At 41.1% G+C, this 21,752-nt stretch overlaps 1 protein-coding gene across 1 annotated transcript; it reads left to right on the plus strand.

Annotated features, from left to right (window-relative positions):
- The first annotated feature begins 418 nt into the window (after window positions 1-418).
- On the plus strand, window positions 419-21,709 carry ttyh1 (tweety family member 1). Its single transcript, XM_054621717.1, has 15 exons — window positions 419-507; window positions 4,216-4,381; window positions 5,888-6,117; window positions 8,700-8,811; window positions 10,919-11,253; window positions 13,784-13,879; window positions 13,985-14,057; window positions 15,740-15,815; window positions 15,997-16,052; window positions 16,332-16,424; window positions 16,527-16,619; window positions 16,713-16,852; window positions 17,750-17,917; window positions 19,482-19,560; window positions 20,667-21,709. The coding sequence occupies exons 2-15, from the start codon at window positions 4,247-4,249 to the stop codon at window positions 20,748-20,750; spliced, it is 1,770 nt and encodes a 589-aa protein (XP_054477692.1). The 5' UTR covers window positions 419-507; window positions 4,216-4,246; the 3' UTR covers window positions 20,751-21,709.
- Window positions 21,710-21,752: the final 43 nt, after the last annotated feature.

Raw genomic sequence — 21,752 nt, forward strand, 5'->3', positions numbered from 1 at the left:
TAATTATCTTTGGGCAATATCGTGTTGGTGATGTGTTGGGAAGTCGCTTGGGCGTTAATCTACGAGGGGCTACAATGCATCGATAAAGGGTCCCTTAGGGGTGTCTCCTCAATCTTAATCCCTCTCTCTCTCTCTCTCTCACTCTAACTCTCTCTCTCTCTCTCTCACTCGCTGTCTCTCTCACTCACTCGCTCTCACTGAGAGCTCCTCTCTCATCCATCAACACAAGCACCTCTCCACTGTTGTCTTGTCACCAGACAACCATTCAATTACCGCCTATTTAATATTCCAATAACTGCAAGAATTATTGGCTCCTTCTTTTTCCACCCATTTTGACATATTTTTGGCATGTCTCCAAGCTATTTTTTTTTTAGGATGATGTTTTTTCAAGAGCATCAAGCGTTGGTGGTTGGCAGTATACCCCTTTGAGTGGGTTAATATTTCACGGACGCCGGCGAAGTGAAGAGACGAGGAGGAGAGAGAAACCTCCCAACACAACCGACTGAGGTAGGAGACTGATCTCTCTCTTCTATGGCTTAGTTGTTGTTTTAATTGTTGTTATTATTATTATTATTATTGATATGGTGGAAAGATGAATCCTTAATCAAGTGAAATATGATGAATGCTCATTACATCACATCACAGTATATTGCTCATTTGAATAAATGCTTATTTTTTCAAATTTGCTTGCTGGATGATCATGAAACAGATACACCATATTGCCAAAATAGATTCAGGCTTATATTTCCAGCTATCACACTTATTGGATGAATCTTCTCCGATAGACATTTGTATAATAAGATGCTGCATTTGTTTGATTGCATTTATTATCTATTTCCCACCCAGTTATAGTTTAATTTGTCTGATATTTCCCCTTAATGTGTTGTGGAATATTTGTTCTAATCTACAAGATAATATTAATATTTTGTTCTGCATTGGTTTGTTCGGTCAGACGCGTCGAATCGTTTTGTCACCATCAACTTGTCATGCTGGACTCTTGCACACATCAAAGCACTGATTCCCTCTGACTTACTGACTATGAGCTGCACACACTTACCTTCGGTCGGCTGCACTCACTTTGAAGGTTCATTGTTGTGGAGCTGAACGTTAATTTTACCGATGAATGTAAAGTGAAATTTATTTTTCCTGTCGCTTCACATCAGTAGATAAAACTAACTTTGCATCCTTCATAAAGATGTTGATTAATTTCTCCTGGCTGATGTTGTGTTTCATGGGACTGTAATGTTCTCTCATAAATTACAGTCATTACGGTTGTTGTTAGGAGGATGTTAGACGAACACTCAGGCTGTAATCTGAATCATAAAATATTTTATGAGGCAAATTGGAAATTTGCATCATTTCAGCAGCAGAAGGACTACATTGATTATATATTCTGCTCAAGAGGGTTGCATTGCCATAAAAAGATGAAGGTGGAGATGAATTTCCTGTGCTAAAGATGATCCTAAATTCATCTGACAGAGATGCCTCAGCCTCGTTCTCATTAGCTGCCTCACAAAATGGCCCTTTTCTTTACATTCAGACGTCATGGAGTCTCATATCACGCAAGTGATTTCGTTCTTCTTCTGTCGTCTGAGCTCCGTGCAGACTGAACGCAGGAGAATCATTCCCCCGTCTTTTTTTTGTTTTTTTTCTCAAGAGCTCAGGGTTGGAAGAGAGAGTAGGTGGTTTCTTCGCCATCTCGCTCCTCGTCTGTATCTTTTTTTTCTTTTTCTTCCCCACCGACTGAACTCAAATCCACATTTATTTGGCTTCAGTTATGCAATGGTAACAGGCATGATAACGAGCTGGCAGGAGACATCAAGTCAAGTAGAGACTTCCTATCTGTGACAACTGCTGAGTAACTGCTGCTCCAGAGGACCGTGACCCGCCCCTCCCCTCACGTCCATCAGCACCTCATTAAGTTGCTTCAATAACTTTTTGGGTTGCAGGAGAATCCTACCTGAACTTTGACCTGAAGTCTGTCACCACTCTGTGTTTCTTCCACATACGTCTTGAATTGATTTTGTGTGAGAAGTGATATCCCAATAAGACGGATAACCTGCTGTCTGGCTGGTGATTCATAATTCTTCATCTATATGTTTGATAAAGGGCTTTATATGCTGTATTATGCCTCTTATTTGCCTCACGGTGAAAATCATTATTACTGCAGTTAGTCATCAATCACAGGAAATTCTTTTCTATATTGACCCACTTCATTGGTGTTGGTGATCACAACAGGTTGACTGATTCTCCTTTGATTGTGGAATTATTTCCTCACTTGATTATTATGCCTCTCAAAAAGCTTTTATCGTCTCCTAAGTCTGATAAATAATCGTCATAGATCTGCCTCACAGCTCCTAAAACGCATCTAATCAAATGAATTCAGTGAAGATAAATGGTCATGAAGGAACGTATGAATATAACAACACACAGTCTGTTTGCACTGCTGATGTGTGGTGGATGGATGCAACCCTCACAGCGTGTGAACCATTATGTTCAGCACAATTTTAATAAGGGAAATGGGAGTGTTGGCAATGATTCGATTTGTGACAGTTGGGCTGCTGGAACCATTAAGGTGAACAGGCTTATTGTAATGGGCTTACAGCCGCCCTGTCTGGCCAGTGGGTGAGCTGTTAACTTGTTCTGAGCCATTAACGCCCCAAATCTGAATGGGAAACTGTCTGGCATTGACTGTGACGTGGCTTAATCTAAACTGTATCATGCACAGTATGCAGAATCAATAGGGACAGTAAAAAGCCTCAGCAGTGTAGAATACTGTGTTGATTGAAAGTTGTATTGAATACACAACAGCTGCATTAAAAAACAATAAAAGCATTTATTTAAGAATCTATCTGACATTATTGGATGAAATGCAGAATTGTATCTGTCTGTAATATCAGCATTGGGCTGAGCTGTATAACCCTTTGTATTTGAGCATCAGTGTTCTTGTTGTGAATGGTCGTCTCTGTGCTCTCGTCTCTTGAGCGGTCTTGAAACGCTCCTTTCTTAAGCAGTAAGGCGCTGACGGTCTCTTAATCTGGACAGCCGGTATCAGAAGCCGACCAGGCTCTCGTCTGGCCCCTCTGTTCCCCCTCCGCTCCCTCATTGCAATGAGGATTCCAGTGTATGTTTCTGCTAACCGGATTTGCCCTTTGTATTTACCCTACTTTCTCCCCCTTGGTCGGCTTTGGTAAGCTGTGCTTTATAATGCAGTCAGATATATAATGTTTTGTATAATGGTCCTCTTGGTGCCTTATAAAGTGTTCTTCTCCTGAATAAACTCTGCCAGGAAGACTTCTTCAAAGACACCATATATCCCCTATATAATCCATGCTGCTCCTATAGCACATACCCTTCATAAGGTTAAGAGAGAGGTCTTTGAATAACAGCCATTTGTTATGGTCACGTAATCTCCCTGTGTTCAAGGCGAAACCCCCCCCTGGCTGCTAGTAAGTTATTATCGTTTAATCTTTTGATTACTTTTTCCGATTCTTCGATTCAGCGTTTGTGCTATGAAATGTCAAAAACCAGAGTTGCTATGAAATATTGTCTTTCTTTCCAATCAACCGTCCAAAACCCAAAGATATCCAATTCAAGATTATATAAAACTAAGAAAAATATGAAATGCTTGAAACAGCGGATACTTAATTATTAAATTACTTAAATGATTACTGAAATTGCTATTTATTCATTTTCTGTTAATCGCCTGAATTAATTGGCAAGTTGTTTGAGGTCTGAGCTCATTACATGCTCAACGAAAGAAAGCTATTTTCTGTTTCAAATCTTAATGCAAATAGTTGGGCAGGTAAAGCTAATAACAATTTAGCTTTATTCAATCATGTTTCCATGAGGAACTGATCTCAGATCAGTGAAGCTAAATCCTTATGTACCTGAAGTTTTGCAGGTAAGAACACTCACCTCACCTCAGCCTCTGAGGTGAGGTGAGTGTTCTTACCTGCAAAACTCCCAAGAGCCGGTTTCAAGTAACTGTGGCTGACATTTTGACCCTTACTTTGCTCAGGTGATAACTGGTCATAAATTGTCTCCATGTAGCTCGTATGGACGAGGGACATATTGGCTGTAGAGCTTGCGTCGTCCTCTCTGTTCTCTCAGCTCAGGAAGTCCTTCACCATTCCTTCCCCTCTTCTCTTCTCCTCTGCTCTTACTTCACATCCTGGCTGCTCTCAACCTCCTTTCCTTCCTTCCATCCCGCAGGGTGGAGGAGGGGGACCAGTGGCAGTAGAAAATGGCTGCCATGACAACGGTGCCCAGCTATACCCCTTCACTGTGGGTGAGAGTGTGTCATGCCCTCCCCCGGCTGGACCTCACCATGCAGATGAAGGACAACATCTTTGTCCCCGACAGCTGGGAGTACCAGCAGGTAACAGACACCTGCCACACCACATGCTGTACAGTAACGGTCCAATCTGAGGTGCCACGTTGCATAATAATTACAGCCCTGTTTCCCCATTTGTAGTTATAACTCTACAGGTGTATTGTACTAGAATTGAGTGACTGGATGATGGGCAATTTGCTCTAGATCACACTTTAAATTGCTCCATAAACCCCTGAATGTAACCACAATCTGCAGAGCTATGATGGCATTTATAGCCCTTTAAAAAACTTTTTCATGCCAATTCATTGACCTAATCACCAGTGGGATGGTTGCACTAGTCCCCTCCAAGAGCCCCTTAGCTCATATCTAACCTTCTTTACATTTTCTAGCTTGCTTTAGATGTTGCAGGGCTCTTCCAAACTGTCACTTGCACCTCTGCCTGCTATTTTATGCATTTCGGTTTAAGGGATTGCATGAGATTTAACATGGTCCTCTAGCAGGTTTCTGCACTGTGTAGTTTCTGCAGCAAAATGCAAGGTTTCATCCTCCTTCTCCTCCAACAGGCTCTCTTACAAAACGCTCGCAGTGTCTCACAGTGGCATGTTTGTGACTTCTCTGCGGTACAAAGGGGGGGGGGGGGGGGGGGACGCAAATTATCCTGCAGAACAGAAAGACAAAAGAGACTGAAAGTGCACCGAGAGAAAGAATGAGAGAGGGAATGAGTAATGCGAGGAGGTTGCCGAACAGAAGACCGGGCAGAGAGAGAGAGAGAGAAACAGAGAGAGAGAGAGAGAGAGAAACAGAGAGAGAGAGAGTTAGAGTGGGAGTGAGAGAGAGTGGCAGTGAATGTATTTAAGTAGGTCACAGATTATTAATAGAGATTCAGTGGTGTGGATAGAAAGAAAGAGAGGGGAGAGTGGGGGAGAGAAAGAGAGTGGGAGCGAGGGTGAGCGTGGGGAAAAGAGGGGTGGGTGGGGTGGAGCGGTGGGGAGGGGCTTCGGATAGCAGGAGGTGAGATACAGTAGAGAGAAGGTGGAGGAATGGGGGGTGACAGACGGATTGGGTGAAGGATAATACTGTAGATATGTGTTGGAGCAAAGTGCGTTTCAGTAAAGTTGACTTTATGACATGGAGCCTGATCAGAAGCAAAGTCTGATATGGCTTAGTGACATTAATATTCACTATGATGCAGATCAGGGATTGATGGGTTAAAGCCTTTGATGTATGCATGGATGGTCAAGAAGCATCTCACATTAATTGCGTTAAATTTCCATCTACGTTTATGTTTTGTTGCATCCAGCGTGAATCAATCTGTATGCTTGATTTTTCCGCCTCTTTGAAGCACACTGTTTAAATTCTCATACCTTTTTAGTCACCATCTTCTGCTAATTAATGGGGGCGGGACCATATGAAAAGCTATGGAATTTAACAGGATTAGTTGGTATTTCACCATCTCAAATTGCTCGTCCCCACTTGTTAAAAATGGAATTAAAGTGCTATTTTTCACATTCACTGACTCATCGTTTCCTTTCCTCCTCCTCTTTTTCTCAGACTCTGCTGGTTTTGTCCAGTTTGTCAGCCATAGCTCTCGTCATCTCCCTCCTGGTGGTCCTCTCCTTCCTCATACACTACTGCTGCTGTCACCGTGGCGACCGGAGCGAAGGATCAGAGGAGGAGGAGGAGGACGAAGATGCCAGCACAGGTCACGGTTACAGCGGGAAGAAGGGGCGGGGCATCTGCTGTGTCACGTGGGTGGCGGTGGCGTCTGTCACCCTGTGCTGGTGAGAAGGAGGAGTCATCACAACCACAGAGCTCATTTTTTTACGTCGATATACACAAGTCGCCTTTTAACAGTGATGGAAGAAGTACTCACATCCTTAAACTGTCAGTGTCAGTGCAAAGCTGTAAATATACTCAAATTTTACTTGAGTAGGAGAACATGTTTACAACATACTAATACAAGCATTAGTTTATTCTAGTAACTAAGTACTGGTTATTTTTTACAAACGTATGAAATATGATACACAATAACATACAAGATAAACAACCCAGCAAAGCAATCAGTTAGCTACATCTCAACCTCAACCAGAGCTTTTTTTACTTAAAGTGGTGTATTCTGGTATTTTGGTATTTCTACTTTTAGAAGAAAGAGCTGAATATTTCTTGGACATCTGATTAGTACATTGTTAACATTGATGCATCAATGCATGAGTAGAATTTTAGTGTTGTAGCTGGTAGAAGTGCAGCTAGTTAACCAAGGGGATTATTTAACCTCTTTGAGCCTGAAACAATTTTATAAAGTAACAACATTTTGAGAAATACGCTTATTCGCTTTCTTGCAGAAAAGTAAAATGAAAAGATTGATGCCACTCAAGAGCCTGCAACTTTGTTAGATCATTTTATTTTAGCTTAGCTTAGCATAAAGACTGAATACAGCTAGCCTGACTCTGTCCCCCTGTTTCAAGCCTTTATGCCTTGCCAAAATAGCTTCTGGCTGTTGCTTCATATTTATCGTACTGACACGAGAGTGGCATCCCGCTTCTCATCCATCTCTCTGCAAATAAGTTGAACTATTACTTTATTTGAAACCATATGACAAGTTTAAAGGGGAAATCTTTTTTGTTGAGGCTGCAGACAACTCTTAGATGTCTGCCAATGTGACAAAGGGCACGAGTAAGTACAATGGGTCACAAGCCAAAAATATTGGGAAATACTGGTTAAATCTTTAAAAATGCATAGGATTTCATATGCTTATCGTATGATTTTAGATCAAATCTGCAAAAGTAACTAGAAACTATAGCTGTCGGATAAATGCAGCAATAAATACAATATTTCTGTCGGAATTTAAACTGAGTTGTATAGAGTAATAGAAGGTAAAAATTCTAAAGTAAAGCACAATTACTTCAACATATTACAAGTTTTCCAAGTACAGTCATTTTAACTGGAATAACAACAACAACAAGACTGTGAATCACAAGCTGTCACCTTCTCCATCGTCATGTGCTTTTTAGTCCCTCACACAGTCACCAATGCCACCGGAGAGGAGAGGAGGCCTGGGTGACAGCTGATGGTCACGTTAAGTAGCTGTTTACCGACCACAGGCCTGTGACCGCACTGTGCGTGTCAGTTTGTGTGTGTGTGTGTGTGTGTGTGTGAGGAATTCAGTGGTTTCCTCATCGCCGTGTGTGTAAGGATGATCTCAGCTCGCCCACTTACAGTACAGAAGTCATTCACCCACCGGTGTTCCCCTCAGATCTGGTGACCATGCAGTCATCAAGTCAGTACACTGTCCCTGCATGGACCTTATACAGGAATGCTGCTTGACATCTGTCCAGAACACTTTTGTAAAGTGGAAGTCACTGAGGGGAAGCTCAGCTGCCCATCAGACATTTTATATCAAAAGCTACAAGCCCAGCTGTGGGTGCTGTAATACAATTACAGTGCAATGTAATGCTTCAGCAGTGCTTGTTTATTATATCCCAGTCCATTCCCCGCACGTTTATATGCACTGGGATGGCTCTGTTATATCACAGGACATAATGTACCGGGGATCTGATTTCATCTGTCATAATGATGTCATCATATACAGACTGTAGGTTGATGTGGTTCGTGTCTCCCCCTCATGGACCGTAATGTAATGTAATCGTCTCCTCCTCTGATGCTCAATACAAGAGCTCTCTGCGCTAGACAGGATGAAAAAATAATGCTGCAGTTTACCTCTTGAACATATTTTATGTGACACCATTTCCTCCAGATGGTGGCCTTTTTTGTCACAAGCACAAAAGCAGCCTATTTGAACTGCAGCTGCATTAGACAGCGTCCACATTTGGCAGCTTGAAAACGCAAAGCACACACAGACACAGACACACATTCCTCCTTTTTCCTTTTTCCCCCTGCTTTCTAATCTGGGTCACATACTTTGTGGGAGATTGGGTCATACCATTCCTCTCGGGTTTGAGGGGATTTGCAGAACATCTGGCCCAAGCCTTAATCTGAATATTTGAATAACGGAAAGATGTGTAAACATGTCGCTCTGTTTAACATTTCGAACATTTTCCTTGCTGTAGCTTAACGGTTGAGTGCTAAGAGTCAGCTTTTTCCCCATCATCTGTTTATTCCTTCCCCTGCGCTCCACTGTTGGTATGCTCATCCAGAGCACACAGATCCCATCCTCTCCAGCTCTATCTTCTTGTGTCACATTAATTTAAAATGTACATACACACTGAATTAAACATTAGATTTATGCTTCTGCTATCTGTTCTTCTATCCCCTCACAGACACACAAACACACGCACACACAGACACACTTATGTATACACCTCCCACAATGTTTTCATGTTTCCCTTTTTTCCTCCCTTTGCAGTGTTGCCATTGGCGTCGGTTTCTATGGCAACAGCGAGGCTAATGATGGGATGTATCAGTTGACCTCGTCTCTTCTCACAGCCAATTATACGCTAGCTTCCATCGATATGCTGGTGAGTGTTGCAATTCCACAAGTAAACTGTGAGAATATCTAACCTGCTTGTGTGTGTGTGTGTGTGTGTGTCTGTCTGTGTGTGTGTGTGTGTGTGTGTGTGTGTGTGTGTGTGTGTGTGTGTGTGTGCGTGCATGTGTGTGTGCTCATGCTCACATCTGGTCAGAGAAAGAAAGTCTGGTGAGTGTTGCAATTCCACAAGTAAACTGTGAGAATATCTAACCTGCTTGTGTGTGTGTGTGTGTGTATGTCTGTCTGTCTGTCTGTCTGTGTGTGTGTGTGTGTGTGTGTGTGTGTGTGTGTGTGTGTGTGTGTGTGTGTGTGTGTGTGTGTGTGTGTGTGTGTGTGTGTGTGTGTGTGTGTGTGTGTGTGTGTGTGTGCATATGTGTGCATGTGTGTGTGCTCATGCTCACATCTGGTCAGAGAAAGAAAGTCAGATTCAAACTTCTGACCCTTAGGTTTCAGTTGCAAATTTCCCCGCTGCGGGACTAATAAAGGATTATCTTATCTTATAAAACAATAGCTTTATAAGGGAATAGGCATGCAGACACTGGACAGAATAATACGTATAATAGTATAATTATTATAATCTTTAATATAAACATTTACTTGTCTTAATGTGAATAATAACACACATTTATCAATAAACTTACTCCCACATTAAACTGGATGTTTGGTCAGAATAGGAATATCCAATCAGAGAGGTTTCACCCCGGTGCTCCCCAAACTGTTTTCAGTTTCATCATTTTTCATGGCCTCGTGTCTACCCACACAACACACAGACATGTGCACCTTCTTAGCTATTAGTTCAATCTTCCAGATATATACAAATATTTTAATTTATGAACTAACAAAACATAGACAATTGCTGTAAAATTTGACATATATGAAATAATATGAGATTAAGTGAGATCAGCAATTTTAGTTCTCTCTTGCTGTGCAGATTTTCAAATGGATATTGAGCTCAAGCAGAGAAAAATGCACACATGACATCCTGCATTGATTCAGTCTTCATTTAGCTCTTTAAGCTGCTGAGGGTCTTATGACATATTAATGATGCAGTGATTTTCATGTTTAATGCTCATGTTTTTTGATTTTACATATGCAAAAAATGTAAAATAAAAATGTTATGAATTAGAAATATATATTAAAAAAAATCAAATAAATAAATGTTACATCACACTGCACCCACTTTTGGAACCTTTGATATACCCCGCATCCGCCCCCTTGTTAAATTTTTATTAAATTCCTTATATATGTTATTCTGAAAAAAACGTTTGTTATTAAAATTTTCAGAAAGGTACTTTTGTTTGTGTGAAATCTTTGATATCTCAATCAGCCATTGACACATAGAATTAATGAAAGATATTTATAGTATTTAAAAAAACCCATAATAACTCAAAAATAGGAATAAAATAACAGGAAGTTTGCTGAAATGGAAAACAAAAGAAAACCTAATCGGGGAAAAAAACAAGTTATGCTGCTAGAAGACGAGGTATGTCAGAGAGATCATACAATAGTGAAGAAGAAGCATGAATAAAACCTAAGTAACTAAATTATGTAACTTAACTATACACTCAGTTATGTACATTTATGTAAAATACAGGAATGTATGTTGCAGGTATGTCCTATATAGAAAAACATATACAGGTAAAATAAACAAGAATTAATTCTAAAAAGCAGTAGCTGCAAAGAAAAGGTTTTAACGACCCTGTTCTGAATGAGAAAGATAACAAATTATTCATCATGATTGCACAGTCATACAAAATGTCTCAAAAGGAGTGCGCTGTGTTCTGTGTCTGTACTGCTGCAATCTACGATCTTGTCTTAGCCAACTTAAGAAACTTGTTGTATATTTTAAAGTATTTTCATGTAAAAGGAAATCCTTTTGTACTTTGCAAAGTAAAAGTCAAATATGTGTTAAAATGAGGCACATGTAATAGCAACTTGAGACACCGAGTGGTACATAATTGGTACAATCATTGGTTCTCTATCTCCATAACAAAACCACTCTAAGCTGACCACCATTTTATGAGCATCATCATTCCTATTTTGTGGTTTCCGTCCCACTTAACTCCCCGCACATTCTGTCTTCCTCCCACTCCAAGATTTCAGACACAATATCTGGGCTCCAGCTGTCCGTCTCCGGCCCCCTGACCTCGATGGAGGAGCTCTTTACTGGCAGTAAACCCTTCCTGGCGTCGACGCGGAACTGCCGGAGGTTATCTGATAACGTGATCAACCTCCTCTCCTCCATCTCCCTGGCTCGGTCCAGTGTGGATGCAGGCCTGGGGAACGACAGTATCAGCGGGGCGTCCATCATACCTCTAACCCCAGTACCTCCCTCTGTGGCCCCTACAATGGTGCCTACCGGCGGCCTGATGCCCAGCCCCTTCTCACCTGGCTGGGCGGCCAACACGCTGATGGTCAATGAGGACTACAGGTGAGGATGCTGTCCAGATCTCCATCTGACTAGTCGATGTAGATTCATTTCATAGATTGTTATTATTAAATTATACTTAGTGCTGCCTGGATCTGATTCAGTGCATATCTAGATACATGGCCCCCAATACAATATAAATATGATACACATATATTTCTTGATGACCCCATAATTTGATTTTATATAATTTGTTATAACTGCATTTTAGCTATTTGTTTAATGGGTCTGAATTTTTCAAATAATTAAAACAAAATTCAAAGAAGCCCGCTGGAAAGAACGACCTAAATTGGCTCCAACGGGAAGGAAAATAAAGTGTTTCATGTGCTACCTGAACATGCAAACATTGTCAGTTTTTCTAGTTATTAATGAATAATTCGCAGTTTATGCAATATTTTCTTTTGTAAATTGATCAGTTTTTTGAACATAAAAACAAATGTCACTAAAATCAGTAGCAAACTGTAAAATTAAGTGTTACTGTGATATAAAATAGATTTTTCTCAGCTAGATTTCATATTTTTTTGTTTATCAATAAAAAATAGTATTAAGTCACTGCATAGTTCCTACATTTTTGGTTCATGCGTAGAATCAAAAATGCCCCAGAAATGTTGTCAACCGCCACAACAACAACAACAACAGTAAACAGCGTTAGTCAGCTGTCTGGGAAATAAGAGGATTTTCCCACTTTTCCTTTTCATGTCCTTTTTCTGACATCAATCTGACCTCTGATAGGTTTGCTCATAAATGTAGCGGTTGCTCTTTGTAATTGTGTAAGAAACAATGATTCCCAAAACATGCTTTAGCAGTTTACAACAAAATCAATAGGGTATCTCCATTCTTCCTATACGGTAGTTTAACATTGTGGTTATAAACACATAGATTTACTTAGATAGTCACAAATATTACTTTTTACAACTTGTACAGCAGAATCATCAGGAGTTATAATACAACCAATCCATGGATACCAATTTTATAGCTATTAGAGTAAAAAGTGATGTAATTTTAAAAAGGATTCAATAATGTATTTGCAAGACCGATTTATCTATATTTCATGTTTAACTGCTTTACATTTATCAACCAGTTTCTGTGACTTGGAGCCTGCAAACGTTAGTTGCATCCAGCACACGTTCCCAGTCTGCTCCTATAACCGTTTCCTATTCTGACAAGTTAATGTAGTAAAAACGCAGATTTATAGGAGCATAAACCATCTGGATCAATTTCACAATCACAAACACGTACCGGCTGTTTATCAACACTGTTTATAGTGTTGAGGCTGAGGAATCTGAACCAGCCTTTTATAAATATAAATGTTGCATGTTTATCAGGATGGCTGGGTTTGTTGAGGTAATGCAATGGAAATGTTTTTTTCAAAAGGGCCAAAATGTTCTGGCTCATATTGGTTTAATAGGATGCTTTTATATTACATAATGATGACAATATGGAAGTACTGCTTACCATAAACTAACCACACACAGCAAACAGAGACAATGTAATTCATCCCTCCCTTTGAACAGTGAGAGGTGAAGTTAGGTTCAACCTCAACCTAACTTCACCACTTCCCTGATCTTATATAATGGAGCCTTGTGTCTGCCTTATCTTAAAAAGCAGATTATGCTACTCAGACACACATTAGGTTAATGTTTAATTTCTGTTTAAAGAGACATATCCCAGATCAGTTCTGTTAACAGAATTGCAATACTCTTATTACACTTAGTTTTAATTCATGGAACGGTTGAGAAAGATAGCAAGTTTTAATCCCAGATCAGGAGGAAAAATGTGATAAAAGGAACGCTGCATATTTCACACATCATCAAGAAAATACTGGCTAGAATGACAAGTCAAACTTTTAATAAATAAACAAGGAGCCAAGTTTTAATTTGTAAATGAAAAAGGTAGATATTTTAGTTGTCTTCATTGCTCTGTGAGGAGCTCATACTTCAATCTAAACTTCAAGACTGAACTTCACATCCAGATTGTCTCATCTCATCATGTTTTATCCTGGAACAGCAGAGAACTGGATGTATACTAAATCATTCCCTGACAAAAAGCAAAACTTACATTTGTTATTTTACAAATTTGCAACCCACTACTTAACACAGGTAACCAATTACATCAGACCATTCTAATGGGAGGAGCTGTTGAAGGGTCAAGGTTCAATTTATTCATCAATAAAAACATCAAAATAAAAGTGAATTCATCCTAATCTACCAACTCTGATTATCCAAACATAGTGAAAAAATACAAAAAAAATAAAACCGTAGATAAAAACAACAACATAAAGCTAAAGACCATATAATTGAATTAAAATAACAGATCCTCCTTACAAATTTCTGGCTGCAGTGTTGTAGTGATAAAACAGTATTACACATCAGTTGTCTATGATTTTGACTAAAATGTATTGCCCTCAGTTCACACAGTTATACTTTTTTTTTGTTCTAAGGTCAAGAATAACTTGCACATACAAACATTTATAACAGTTTTTAATGTAATGGCATTCGCTGTTTGTTGTGTTTGTTGTGTTTCTTTGTTACAGGTGGCTTTCTTACGTGTTGTTGCTGCTGCTTGACCTCATAGTGTGTCTGTTCATCCTGCTCGGACTGGCCAAGCAGGCCCGCTGGCTGCTCATCCTGTGAGTACTCGCACTCACACACTTTTATCTTCAGACACAGAACAACACAACTCTGGATTGATGGTCAGGGTGACATCTTGGCTGAAGAGTCTGTTCCCTCCACAGGATGACCGTGCTGGCGTGGCTGGCTCTCTTCCTAAGCTGGGGCTCCCTGGGCCTGGAGACAGCCACTGTGGTGGTGAGTAGACCCAGAAAAACTGCTCTGGTGAGCGGAGGCCAGGGCTGGAGGGAGGGAGTGTAGAGATGAAGCGCTGGAGGAATAGGAAGTGAATGGGACTGTCATGGAAGGGATGGGCTGGCTTCAGCTGAGGGAAGGGAGAATTACAGGACGGCAAAGCAATGTGTGTGTGTGTGTGTGTGTGTGTGTGTGTGTGTGTGTGTGTGTGTGTGTGTGTGTGTGTGTGTGTGTGTGTGTGTGTGTGTGTGTGTGTGTGTGTGTGTGTGTGTGTGTGTGTGATTTCTGTGCCCATTGTGCTAAACTGAAAAGATCTGCCTCCTAGGGAACGCTGCAGTCGTGGCAGAGGACCAAAAAGGCAGGAAAATGGGGCAGAGATTAAAGATTCAATGCGCGTGTGCACAAGTGCGTTTTGTGAACAAATTGTGTTTGTGCATTAAAGTGCATGTTCTTCGTGTAAGTGTGTTTGCAAGTGTGTGGGCGTTTGGCTCGAGAAGTAGAGATGGAAGATGAAGAGAAGTGCTTTCAACATGACCGAGGAGGGGAGAGGAAGAGTGGGAGAGTGCATTTTGAGATCAGTTAGAGGGAGAGATGGAGCTTGAGAGATGGAGCTTGAGAGAGAGAGAGAGAGAGAGAGAGAGAGAGAGAGAGAGAGAGAGAGAGAGAGAGAGAGAGAGAGAGAGAGAGAGAGAGAGAGAGAGAGAGAGAGAGCTTTCCATCAGCAGTGACAGACTTAAAGCTGTTGCTGTACTTCGGCCTCTTGGGGCTTCAGACTGAACATGCAAGAAGGTGGATGTGCGAGTAGATCCTGTGAAAGTAAAATTCCCAAACATGCTGCTGGACAATGTTTCTCTGTTCTGCTTTTAAAGTCTAAACATGACAACACCACCAGTGTGCTGTATCTTTCAGGCATGAGTCCAGGCAGTAATATTTATCAAGAACAAAGCACAGACTGAGTGTTTATGTCTCAAACAGAGGAGTGTCCTTTTTGAGTTTCCTCTGTGAAGTTTGTTGAACTCTCTGAAGAGGAGACCGGGGGTGTTTGAAGAGGGTCAATGGTGGCTGTTTTTTTCTGAACTGCTGCCCACTTTAAGAGACCCAGTGTCATGTGGAGCTGGCGGGAGATGGTCCCAAGGCCTGTGGGTCCAAACAGAGCCTCTCTGTCCCTGGTCACTGACAGGGAAACAATGGGCCAGCTGTGGGCCCGCCCACTTTATTCTGTCCCGGTTCGGCACTTTTTCCCATCAGCCATTGGGCTCTCTGTGTGGCTCTCACTCCCTCTTCTGGTGGGGCGACATCAAGCTGAGAGGGTTTGTGGGTTTTCAATATCTGACCTGAGTGCATCCTCTTTCGAAAATATAGGCCAGCAGTGTATCGAGATGATTTGGAAAAACTGGTCAACAGAGGTGAGGATACGAATGATGAGCTAATGGAAAGAAAGATAGATATCAGAGCAGAGGACAGGTTTATCCAGGTCAGCGTGTGATGCAGGCGGATCAATATCTGCCACCATATTGTGAGCTGCTGTCAGATATCTGAGGAGGTAAGTATGTCAGTCGGTCAGTGTGTCTACTAACTTTTCCTTTGGGATCATTCTCTCTTGCCCTCCCCTCTTTCGCCTCATCTGTCCCTCTCTCTCCTTCTGTGTTTTTTTTTCCTGTCATCCTCTCTCGCTGCTCTGCCAGGCTCTCAGTGACTTCTGCTCGGATCCAAACACGTTTGTAGTCAACTCCACCCACTTCAACACTGGGACCAGTTCAGGTACAGTATCAACCTATTTCTGAACAAATTTCTAGTTGTTTCCCATTTTTGCAATGCCCTAGATTTACCTCCCAACTGTGCGTATGTCAGCACAATCTGATATAATGACAGTTAAATGTCCCCACATCTTTTTCTATTATGCACTGATCTGTTGTGCACTGGTGTTTTGCTGGCCATTCAGATGTGTTGGATTATTACCTGACCTGCAGCAGGCGCATGAACAGTCCGTTCCAGCAGGTAATGTGACCTCCAGTCAGTCACATCTTTATGTATATAACACATAGCTGGCATTTAGCTGACACTCTTACCCCCATTGATTTAAGTGAACAGGTTGCATGTCAGACTTGCTCAAGGACAAATTATTATTTGAGGACGGGAGGCCCAGCTGTTGCTGCGTGTCCTGTCCTTAAATGATTTGCTCTCCCGTTAAATAGCTACTCGCTAAGCATATAAATGGTATATCTGAGCATTAATGCAAATTAAAAGCGCTTAACCCTACTGACTTGTTGGCTGCAGCTGCTGACCCAGTCGCAGAGGGCTCTGTCAAACATTCACACACACCTCTCCAGTCTGGACAGAAATGCTCTCACACAGTTCCCCAAAGCGGAGGTATGTCATGATGTCTCAATATGCTGCTTAAGAAAAAACATTTCTGACACCTTTTCAGCGATTTTTTTCCCCTAACTCTTCTGAATTTGTTCGTCATGGTAGAAGTCACTCAGGGAGGTTCAGCAGATACTCAACTCCACAGAGGGCAACTTTCATCAGTTGGTGGCACTTCTGAACTGCCGAGGTCTGAATAAGGTAACCCAAGGCGCAGTGCTTGCATGCATGAAAGCTTAATACCAAATGAATGATTTGTTTTATTCGTTGATATATCTATCCATTCTCTTTCAGGACTACATTGACTCTTTGAAAGGCCTGTGCTACGATGGGATGGAGGGACTGCTCTACCTCTCCCTCTACTCGTTCCTCTCTGCTCTGGCCTTCACCGCCATCCTCTGCTCTCTGCCCGGCGCCTGGAGGAGCTTCCCCAGGTGAGAGAGACAGTGTGAATATGTGTATGTAAGGTATAGGGGACAGTTGGACAAATAGACAAATAGAACTTTATCATGTTATTTTCATACACTACCACTCATTTAAACACTGAACTGCCGAGCATAAACGAAAGAACAAGACCGTGCAAGACGACATATATTGATGTTAGTTAAAGGTACTGAAGAGCAATGAATCCAAGGACTTTTCTCGTTTTCTCCTCCATTCGTTAACGATAATGGGGAAAACATACAAAATGTTGGATTTTCTGCGTGGCATATAATGTGAAAAGAAATTGGAGTGTATGAGAGGGTTAGTTGGTTAAATTTAGCTTTGACTATTTTCAATTGAAAAGTCTAGCATGCTTAAAAAGAGTATAATACAGTAATATAATACAATGAAGTTTGGCTCTCCTCAACTCTATTATAGATTTTAAACTAATTTGTTTTTTGCATGTTCAGGAGTTTGGTAGCCGCGGCACAGGTTTGTTGGATCTGCTTTGATGGATGTGGAGTAGGTAGTTAGTTCCAGGTACCCTAAGATCCATGAGAATCCTCCTCAAGTATCGTCAGCTAGCAGCAAGATTAGCTAGTTTGTGATCGGTGCTGCATCAGTCCTGTAGATCATTAGTTAGATGTTTTCTGTGTTAACCAGTTGTGGATGAATACGTCACTTAGACCATCTGAAGTGTGCATGTTATATCTTTTATTTCCTTGCAATATTAGTGTCTAAATAATCACAAATAGTGACAGAGATAGTCATGTAGGTGTCATATGTCTTATAATGCAGCTACAAGAATAAATACAGCCATTAAGAGAATAAGGTATAAAGGCGCATTGGTACTCCTCGTTTCTCTGCTCACACATGCCGCTCTCTGTCTCTTTCATGGACGACGACAGCGAATCAGAAGAGTACGAAGACTCGGACAGCGAGAGTGAGGACCCCTTCACCTCCCATCAGGCACGTAGACCGACGGCCTCGGGGTCTCAGCGAGGGGCCATGACCCCCTTCTATAATTACCCGGGGGCCGGGTGGACACCCCCCTTTTCTAGTGCGCCGCCCCTCCCGTGAGTAACACAGACACTCAGACACACAGACAGACAGACAGACAGACAGAACATCCTAGTTGTATCAGGAGGCTGCACGTAGATACAGTTTGGTATAAAGCTGGTGCTTCTGGGTCGAGATGTGTACCTATGGGCAACTGTTATACTGATGCCCCCCAGAACAGGGATCCTAAAAAGACCAGGATGTACACAAAGTATACTCAAACACAGAGAGACTGATTGAGCACTATTAAGACATTTTTGTGCAGACACATAGTCTTTTTGGTAAAGAAATCACAGATTTCCTGCTAAAACAGCATTAATTGTATTCATTATATACATTACAGATGTTGCAAAGTTATCTTTACTACAGAGTAGTTGAGGTGCAGTATAGTTAGCTAGGTTCACACATTTTTCTTTCTATATAGACTCTATGTAGTCCAAATCCACAGAGCTGCCAGGTTAAGCACATGCATTGCAGACAGACACACAGACAGGTCAATATGGACGAGAGTGTAGGCAGAGAAACAGACACAACTCCAGAGGTCTGTCTGTCTGTCTGTGTGTCTGTCTATCCGTCTGTCGAGTGTTTCAGGACAGACGATGTAGGCCGCTCGGTCATTTTCACAGATCTCGTCTCAAATGGCGTCCTGTCTCCTAAACAGTAGTAGACTACTGCTGTGTTGGGGGGAGGGTGTCATTGACGAGGCAGCGCTCGTAAAAACTCCGGCGATGTGAGGCTCAGGTTGACTATAGGTAACCCCCCTCGCTAAAAAACAAAACAAAACACCCCTCTGCATCACTCTCATCTGTCTCCTCACTGTGTTGTCCGTATCTCTCAAGTTATTTCTCTGGATCTGTCCTTTGCTCTTTATCTTACCTCAATTTCCTTTTTTTGGTTCTCCCTATTTCCCTCTTAAAATTTTCTCATCTTATTTTTTTTCTCTTTCCCTCTTACTGATGTTTCCAAGCTTAGTCAGAGCTCTGAGAAACCTAATCGTTGGCTTTTTAACTTCCTACTCTAATGCCAGCTGATCATCTTGAGTGCTCCCATATCTAATATTAACACAAAAGTACAAAGATAGTGACTAAACCGAACTGTCAAGGCTCAGAAACTCAGCTAGCACTAAAAATACAGTCCACTCCTCTTGAATGGAATCTACTCAGGATTGCTCTAAAAGCTTTCTGGGGTTTATCATGCACATAAACAGATTAATTAGGAAAACAACATTCCAGCTCTAAATGCATGTAACTGCAGTTTATTGCATGAATCCTGCAGTGCATCGTCAGTCAGGAGTGGACTGTACACCTGCTGCTGGTGCTCTCAGTGCCTTGCTTAAGTGCCAGTAGTACTTATACCTACTAGTTTTACTGCGCGCTGATTTTTCCGCACTATATTTCTAACCGCTCTCTCTCCTTCTTTCCTGTTACCTCTCCTTGGCTTCCGTCACCCCGCCCCCCCCCCCCCCCCTCCGTCCCGTCTGTCTTTCTCAATGTGTCTCACCCCTGTTTCCCTCTCTCCTTCATCCTCCGTGCCTCCTCTCCCTTCTCTCTTGCGTCCTTGTCTCTTTCTATCTCTATACAGGACTCCAAACGTTTCCTCCAATGGCAACCCTGGCTATGAGAGCCTACCCTTGACTGAAAGGCAGTCCCCACCCCCCTCTGTGAGTTCCTCTGTACTTGTGACGCCATCGCAATCTGTGCCATTTAATCGTTGCTGTTAGTGCACACGCTCGCTTTAATTAATCGGTAGCAAACGGACAAACATGGTGACCCTCGAGAGACCCTGTCGGCTGGCCTTTTTCTATTTTCTATGCTTCATAACCTGCAGAAACAAAAATGAGAATTAAAACATTTGCACTCCTGATTTTAATGTTCATAACTCATGTTTTCATGTTCATGCCCTATCTGACCATTTAACAGAGCCCCTTACCTTGACCACAACAATTTAAATTAATTTAATCAACATTCAGCGTGAAATTGGCAGCTTTCAATCGCATCTCATGTTCATCCACTGAGGAAGTTGTACTGTATATATGACCACATGTTATCACATGACCAAACTTAGTTTCATCCCAACTTGGCTATATCCATGACAACTGAGCAAACATCATGCACTGGGGAGAGCATGTGATACATTTGAAAGCTTCAGAATAACCTAACAATAGGACCTTGATGTTATATATTTATTTTTGTCAAAATAATCTTCTTAATTGACTGTAAACCTTTATGTTTATTCCGTTAATTAAAAGCTTAAGAAGAAAAAAAGGTCCTCTCACTAGCTTTTTCTGGAGCTTTCAGTCGCATCTCACAGTCTTCCTCAGCAGATGGAGTTTCAAAACTGCCACATATTTATTGCATAACCAAGCACTGTATTTTAGCTATCTCCATGACAAATGAGCAAACTGCATGTGTTGATGAAGACCATGAGATGCAGCTGAAATCTGGAAAAAGCTAATTAGTGGACGATGAGTTGTTTTTTTTTTGCATTACAGTCTTCTTGTCTGACTGTAAACAGTTACTTTTGAGGAGGGAATAAAGTAAAGCAGTAATATTTACAACTTTACTTCTCCTTTGACTTTTATTTGAAATATTTCAAATTTATTCATGAACATATTAGGGCTTGTTGGTCAGATAGTGAGCTAAACATGTGCTGTCTTCTACTCTTGAGTTGATCATGTGTGAATAACAAATGTTGTTCTCCTCTCTTTTATTTTCTCTCAATACTCCCTTGGACCATCTCAACCTCTCTCCTGTTCTGGACGTACAGTACTCTCCCAGCATGCTGACTGGTTACGGGGGAAATCAATCACACCCCAACCCCGCCCATTCGAGGAACCTGTATTCACGTTGATTTTTTGTTAGGAAATGTATAGAAAAAAAAGTTTAGTTTTCATATGAATGGACACTTTACTGAAATGAAAAAGAAACTAATCTAAATAAAATGAATGCTAGGTGTGAATTCAAAGTGCGTAACGTCAGTACCACTGAATATTATTATTAATAGAAGCACTTAAAAAAGAAACAGGTCTTAAATGGACTGTTGATATATAAACAACAATAATATTGCTGGTAGGATGGTTGTGCAAATATGAACCAAGTCCACTTGGTCCAAATTGTTTCCCCTCGTCTGTCCAAACTCTGTGTAAACTGTGAACAGTGGTGAGGAAAGTCAGAATGGTATTGACGTTACTACGTTGTAGTTTTATATTCTTAAATGTATCAGTACCACCGATTTATTTTTAATTTTTTATATAAATATTGTTGTAGAAAAACACTGGCACGTAGCAACAAGACACATTTTTTTCTGTGAATGGTTAATGCAGTTCCTTCACTTGGTATCTTGTTTTTTTTTATTATTATTACTTTTTTTATAGGTGGCAATTCTGTATTTTCCTTGTATTACCATATGGTATTCTGTATATCTCACTGTCTATAATATCTAAATAATCATGAACATGTGCTCTTTAAAAAAAATACTTGAGGGCTACCAAGACCCTGTTTTAATGATTAAATGGAGAACTACAACTGCCACTTGAGTCTTGAGTGGAGAACTACAAATCCCATGCAATGACAGCAGGTACATAGCAATATGATTCTTGCTACTGGTGCTGCAGTAGCCCTACCGTAACTAGCAATAATAACTATGTATAGCATTGGGTTTCTGAGATCTCTCCAAGATGTTTTGTGTATATATGGTCTGGTATGTTGGAGATTTCATTGAATCCCCCTTCCCTGCCGACTGACCTTGTTAACCCCTTGAATTGAGTTTGTATGGTTATCAATGCTCCTTTTGAATGGCATCCTTTTACACTCAAGAGTCTAATATAAATAAAAATAACTTCAATTACCGTCA

The sequence above is a fragment of the Anoplopoma fimbria genome, chromosome 20, assembly GCF_027596085.1.
Source record: "Anoplopoma fimbria isolate UVic2021 breed Golden Eagle Sablefish chromosome 20, Afim_UVic_2022, whole genome shotgun sequence".
NCBI classification, from domain to species: Eukaryota; Metazoa; Chordata; class Actinopteri; order Perciformes; family Anoplopomatidae; genus Anoplopoma; species Anoplopoma fimbria.